Source organism: Protomyctophum parallelum, assembly GCF_964188405.1.
Source record: "Protomyctophum parallelum genome assembly, chromosome: 4".
Lineage (NCBI taxonomy): Eukaryota > Metazoa > Chordata > Actinopteri > Myctophiformes > Myctophidae > Protomyctophum > Protomyctophum parallelum.
In genome coordinates this window covers 2,780,777-2,788,237 of record NC_139700.1, presented here as the reverse complement: position 1 = coordinate 2,788,237, position 7,461 = coordinate 2,780,777, and the positions used below count along the sequence as shown (strand labels likewise).

The 7,461-nt window shown below is 40.8% G+C and overlaps 1 protein-coding gene across 1 annotated transcript; it reads left to right on the top strand.

Moving 5' to 3' along the window:
- On the top strand, nt 1-6,770 carry gins3 (GINS complex subunit 3). Its single transcript, XM_083762559.1, has 3 exons — nt 1-264; nt 1,694-1,927; nt 5,878-6,770. The coding sequence occupies exons 1-3, from the start codon at nt 88-90 to the stop codon at nt 6,106-6,108; spliced, it is 642 nt and encodes a 213-aa protein (XP_083618685.1). The 5' UTR covers nt 1-87; the 3' UTR covers nt 6,109-6,770.
- Nucleotides 6,771-7,461: the final 691 nt, after the last annotated feature.

Genomic DNA, 7,461 nt, shown 5'->3' with positions numbered 1-7,461 from the left:
GTTGACAGCAGGTTGACAGGCAGCTGCAGTCTGTATGAGACCAATAATATTAATAATAACCACATTAGAGCCACTGTTTGACTGTAAATGGACGCGCAACTGCAGACATATTTCCCCGTGCAGCCCGGCGTGGGGATGGAGGAGAATTTCTTCTCCATCGACGACATTCTGCTGTCCCACGAGAGACTTCCCAGCCGGACGGAGTGCTCCTTCCTACGGCTTGGATTCCTGGAGAAGTCCAGTGACACGCAGGACATCCCCGAGGTCAGTATTATATTCATCTTCTGATTAATTGAAAATGGTGGACCCTATTGTAAACAAGTGTAATGCTTTATTGTGTCGTCTAGCCTAAGATTTACTAGCAGAGTCTAGGCTATAGGTGTCGTCCACAGTTTTTGTATTGAGTTGTGTCCTTGAAATGTACTTCTGCAAAGTGCAAACTGTTATAAATAAATACTTCAATCAATCAATCCAAGTAACACAGTCAGCGGTGGAAAAAGTAAAAACATGATGTTTTACAACATAAAAGTATCAATACTGCTAGACTAGTAAAGAAAAGAAAAGTACAAAAGTATTGGCTTCAAAATACTATGGCCGTACGGACCACCATTTGATGAGATTAAGACTCTCAGACGTAAAACTTCGATATTTAGTTGTTTGGTTACATTTTGTTTTTTTAATTTTTCGCTCTCAATAGTTAAAGATTTATAAGGTTCCATTTGGTTACCATATCTCCATCATTTAGCTGGGGACCACCTAGATAGGGAACACCTGGAACCCCCCTCAAGGACCACTTAATTGATTGATTGAAATATTTATTAACAGTTTGCAGAATTACAGTACATTTCAAGCACAACTCAATACAAAGACTATTAACTGTGAGTGAACGACCCAATAAAGCATTACACTTGTTTACAAGAGGGTCCACCATGTTCAAATCATCAAAACATTTAGAGACGTTCAAATAGACACTTCTATATAGCCAAAGAACAGGAATTCATCATAAAGGAGGTAAAAAAGGGAAAAGAAACATATACAGTGATGGGAAAAAAACACCACTGTTTGAGAACCACTGATCTAGGTCATTGCGAATAACAATTGATTGTGTTTGGCATTGAACATTGGAACATGATTAAAATGTAAATGGTAAAAATGGTGCATTTATATAGCGCCTTTTTATCGAAGGCGCTTTACATAGATTGTGCATTACATTCACCCATTCACACACACATTCATACACTGATGGCGACGGAAACCATGCAAGGCACCAACCAGCACATCAGGAGCAATTAGGGGTTCAGTATCTTGCTCAAGGACACTTTGACACTAACTCTGGGGGAGCCCGGGTTTGAACTGGCAACCGCATCCAGCCACTCTACCCCTGAGCCACCGCCCCTCGCTACGAGCTTGTATATCTGCTATTTTAGAAAAATCATGAAAATGAATGCAAATCTTTAAATATATATTCTGAATTTCTTTCACAGCGAACGTTTTTAACTCAAATCTTTGTTTTTGGAGGTCCCTGGAACAAAATATTCTGGGATGTGGGGGTCGGCGGCTCCTGGACCTTGACATGAAATGGTCCGAAGACCACAAAACATAGGTTTTTCAGAAAACGTTTAGGATTCCGAAGACATTATTTTCTAAATCTGCCTTGAGTCTAAATGGGTTAGGGTTGTCTCCTTCATCTCAGGGTACCAAGATGGAGCTTCCTCTGTGGCTGGTAAAAGGCCTGTACGAGAGGAAGCGGAAGGTGGTGTCGGTGGAGGTTCCTAAGGTGTACCGAGAGGGGTGGAGGACCGTGTTCAACGCAGACCCCACCGTAGTGGACCTGAACAAGATGGGGCCGTACTACTACGGCCTGGGCTCCCAGATGCTGCACTTCGACAGCCCCGAGAACCCCGACATCGCGCACACACTACTGCAGGTCAGTCGGTGTTGATTTTTGAGAGCACATTTTTATATGGTTTTAGTCGTATTTGTCTTTTGAATAGTTTTTGTCATATATTAGTCGCCTGAAATGTTTTTGTCTACTTTTAGTTGACTAAAATGGGTTTTGGAGGGCCTTGATGGCGTCGTAATGGCAGATTTTACACTTGCTTGCGTGCTTGGTTGCATGCTGAAACACCCGATTGGAAATTCGCAACCGAATATAAAATGATCTCTTCTCCACTAGTCCCACCCTAATATTTTAGTCTAGTTTATATTTGTTGATGAAATTGTCAGTATATTTACTGGTAGTCATAGTTTTAATCATCATAGCTTAGTTTTTATTTAGGTTTTGTCAGTGGAAAAACGTAGTCGCCGAACAGTTTTCGTCATAGTGTTAGTCGGCGAAATCGACACTACTGCAGGTGAATACCGTGAACAAAATGTCATTCAAAACATCATTTTGGTCGACAAATCATTTAGCCACCCACGTGAAATGTTGAAACAATTTCACAAGGATGCAGAAAACATGTTCTTTTACTCGGGAGGAAACTAATAGTTATGCATAGTGCCACTGTGCTGATCTTTGTGAATGTAACCTTACCCTAGGGCCTAGACAGTACTTATCCACAGAAACAACACAAAGCTAGCACACAATCACACAGTCATGCACACAGTCAAACCATTTGCACTCATTTAGGACATTTACAATTTTACCTTGCATGAACCGTCACTTCCACGCCTCTGTGATTTTGGCTTTATGGCCTCATTCGTTTACCTTAAATTATCCTTTGTTTGGTCTTCATTTTACATTCTAAGGGGCAGTGAAGTAAAATCTCAAGTCATTATGTCTTTGTATTGAAAGTACCAGAATGCATGATGCATATTTATTTCATTACAAGAGGGTTAGTGGATGAGGTGTTGGCACTCATCAAACAAGCACATCTGCTCGGTGCTAAATAACTCAATGTCTGTCTGCAGTGGTGGAAAGTAACTCGGTACATTTACTTAAGTACTGTACTTAAGTACAATTTTCTTGATGTATTTGTACCTTACTTGAGTATTTACAATTTCCAATACTTTTACTACTTCTCGACTACATCTCAGAGGCAAATATTGTACTCTTACTCCACTGCAATTATTTGAAAACTAGTTAAATGTACATTGATTATGATTACAAAACATACTTCAACCCTTCCATCCTCTACTCTGAGTCTCTCTCGTGTGAATGAACTTCACAACCTATCTCTAAGGGAGCTGCCAGCCACCCGTCGAAGAAAACCCATTTCGGCCGCTTGTATTCTCGACCTTATTCTTTCGGTCATGAACTTCAACCCTATATACCCTATCCTATATACAGATTTTATACATTTGAAAACCTGAAACGGGACATTCTGCATAATGAGTACTTTCGGTACTTTAAATACATTTTGATACCGATACTTTTGCACTTTTGAATTCCAGACTTTTACTTGTAACAGAGTATTTCTACATTGCAGTATTGATACTTTTACTTATGTGATATATGCAAGTACTTTTTCCACCACTGAACTCAATGTGTAGTCTGGCTCCAACTGTTAGGTCTAAATAAATAAATGCCTTCCCATGGTGTCACATCAGGCTAGCTTAATCAGTTGTACTAATTGCTATTGCTTTCTGCCGCATAAACTGGCGAATGTAATAGCTACAGACACAAGAATGCAATGCACCATTTTAAGTAAAAACTTTCCTCCTCAAAATATTGCATTTAATACATTTCTCTAAAACAGTATAATCATTTTTTTTCAAGTGCCATTTCCCGAAAATGCATTCTTTGTCTGGGTCGTAAATGTACGTTTTGTTACCCTTTTCTTTGAAGCAAACCTTGCTGGACCGAGTGTCATTACATTTTCTGTCAACATGAGACAGATTGGATATTGCCAGTAACATTCAAATCCACAGACTGTACCTATGCTGCACACACATTCATTAGGGAATGTTATTTTGATATTCCACCACCAGAGGGCAACATTGGATCATATAGACTGCTAAGACTGGTAGACTGCAGCAGAGAACTGACTTACTGATGGATGCGTTGCCAGGCAGATTGGCTGTGATCACATGATCTGACAGAGACAAAGGGTAGATGTGCCCTGTAAAATGATATTATCTTAATTGTTTTTAACCTTGCAGGACTCTGTGAATGGCCTTTAAGAAAATCTTATGTTGGATTCTTTCTTGCCCATCTTCTAAACGTGTTTGACAATATCCGGTTAAAGGAGACCTTTGTCGATATTTCACGTTATTATGTTTGAATAGAATGCAACAATTTGGCATAAAAGACTTCCCAAAGTCAAGAGCTCACTCTTGGAAAATCGCCACCACGACCTGCGTAATATTAATAAAAAAATATGTTTCACTTTGGCTAGCGGCATTTGTCCAGCATATAGAAAGCAAACTCTTGCCACACAATGCATTGGGAAGTTTTGTATGAGATTTGAGATGCCCTGCCTCCAATCTTAAGAGTTTTCTCTTCGTGGTTTTATGTATATGATGAAATTCTGTGTCTTTTGAATCTCTTAATCATGTGGGTCCATGCAGTCACTGTGTGCCACGGGCACTTTAAGTGAATCAGGCAAGATTATGAAGGGCCAATGAATTTAGGTTTACATGTGCTCTGATTTGAAGTTTCAAGGTTATATTCATGAATCTAAATTTACAGTAAAAATCTAATCACCTGTGGACGTAATGCATGACCGTTGGAGGTCTCTGAATATGAACTTTACCTCAAATCCTATACTGTAGCTCCAGCGGTTCCAAAACGTTCATGTGGACCCTAACGGGTCCATTTGGTTCCATTTGTACACTCTCAGAGTTACAGACCCATAAGGGTCCATTTGGTTCCTAACTATCATTTAGCTTTGGAACCACTGTCCTATAGCACTAGACTAGACCGCAGTGGTGGAGTGTTAACAATTTCCAATAGTTTTACTTTTATTTCGCTCCATCTCCGATCCAAATATTGTACTTTTACTCCACTACAGTTATTTGAAAACTTTAGTTACTTTGTAGAGTTTGATTTTATTATTACAAAGCATACATAAACAACTTCGTTTCGGCCATTTGAAAATAGAGGGTATGCGTGTGACATCATCAAACCCGGAAGTTATCCGGGAACGCCTACTGAGTGGCAAAAAACGACTTTCTGGCCTCGACAGCCCATACATCCACACAGAATAGTCCAATATGATTGCATTAAATGACGTTAAACAATGTTAAACTCACTTTGCCACTCGATTTGCCATTCACTTTATGCATGCACATACCCGTCTAAAGCATGCGATCTGAATCATTCGACAGATTGTGGCACAAAATCTTTTAAGATGGGAATCCAAAATGTATCAATTTGCATCTGGGGATGCATTTGCATCCCATATCAATTTGGGGTTCCTTGACATGAAAATGTTTGAGAACGATTGTCCTACAGTATATAGCGTTAAGCTACATTCAAACTTTGATATACTTGCGATTGCATAAAGTCAATGCAAAGACGAGACGTCCCGCGAATGAGGCGAACTGGGCAAAGCGAACGGCCTAGTATCTTTGCCCCAGCTGGAAAGATCCAAATCCAATCCCCCCCGACTGCGAATCAGTGTTGATGTTTGCAATGTCTGCAAACAACAAGCCCTCAAATTGATATTTGAGTCAACAAACAGTATTATTGACGTGACATCCAAGCGGGGAGGACCAGGTCAGTGGAACAGGCTACAGTGGCCGGCCGGGCCGGGGTGTGTCGAATGGTGATTTCTTTCCCATGGTCGCGTCACAGACAAGCGACGTAACATATGTTTTTACCAGCGCGACCAAAGTGAAGTGAATGAAGCGACTAGAAACGATGTATATCTTCAGGTTTGAATGCACCTTTTAGAATATAAGAACCTCTCCCCCCCGCCCCATTTGTTCCGTCAGACGTTCATCGGTCGGTTCCGGAAGACGATGGACTCCTCCCAGAACGCCTACAACGAGGACACCTCAGCGCTCGTGCAGCGCCTGGACTGCCTGGAGAGGGCGCTGTTTAGGTCCGGCCAGAGCGGCCTCAACGGGTTCCAGAACTGGGAGATGGGCCGTGCGTCGCAGCTCACCGCCTCTAATCTAGTTCTCAATTACCGCAAGAGGAAACTGGCTGACCTACACATGTGACCAGCCCAGGGGTCATCGTCATGCCGGCTTGTGGTGGACACAAATTCTGTTTTTGCCACGGACATACAAAATCAGAGGACAATATATTATTACCAGAAACGCATAAAGAGCTAGCCCTGAATGACCTTAACAAGTATGTCATTTTGAGAGTGTACAAATGGAACCCGTAAGTGTCCATTTGGTATTTGCAAGGGGGTCCTTGCAAATATTTGAGCATGTACACTCTTTTGGTGAAGATTTTTAGTATACAGTGAATGCTGAAAACGGGAGGCGGCCTAGTATAGAACCCCCCTTGAGAATGTTCTCATCTACTAAGGGAAGGGTGTACTGTTTCAACTGAAAACGATAATCGGTTGTGGTGAAGAACGCAGTGTTGGACAGAAATGGCTGGTATTTGTTATTTGGTTTTGTCTGTCATGATATGACTTGTGTTGTGAATGAACTAATCACATTCGGGATTGAATACAAAGAATATTTTCACACTCTAAATAATTTTATGCAACCATGTCCATGTTTTGTATATATTACTATAGGTTTATTTTGTGGTAAAAGAGAATTCAACAAACTGCAAGATATAAATGTGCGATTTTGGTAGCTGAATTAAATTAATGGTATAGCAGGCTAGCTAGGATTGGAATGGAATTTTTGCGACTTGGTACAATTTCAATAAAATAAGTGATTGCCTTATTTTGAGTTGACATGCTGTTAGTGTTGTGCTGCATCTCAAATTATTAATTTCCATAGATTCCCTTTGCACCTTTTGAATGTTAACAAAATGTTGCAACCCTAATGACAATATATCTGCATACTAATATCAAATCGTCTGCAGTATCATGCCTAATTTATACTCCGACTGTCCTGCAACAAAAAATAGATCAACTATTTTTGGTGTGGCACACCGTCCATCTTAAATAGAAATCAGGCTGTACATTTCAAAAATAACAAGTCTAAAGTAAATGATGTCCCTTTCAACTTTCAAGTGTCTCTACAAAGAGAGTACGCACTCCAACTGTTGAAGTAGTCTACAAAGAGAGCACGTCCTCTGTATGCACGCGTATGTGTGCTATAGTCTTATAGCTGCTGTGTCTCTTTCATCGCTCCCTGGGTTTGCCAGGCTGGTTATCCTAGGGGTGACATTCAGCCAGCTTGCACGGCTCCTAAAAGAGTGCCACATGCGTCAATGCTTCTGCTAACATCAGCACTTCACAAGCCCCAGCGGCCAGCAGTGTCTTTACACTATGAAGCTTGAAGTCTGCCAAAGACATTCTCAGTGCACAGTACACAACCCAATTAAGGTACATACAGCAGTGCATACTTAGCATGAAAACAACCACTTCACTGTTTACTGTCTGC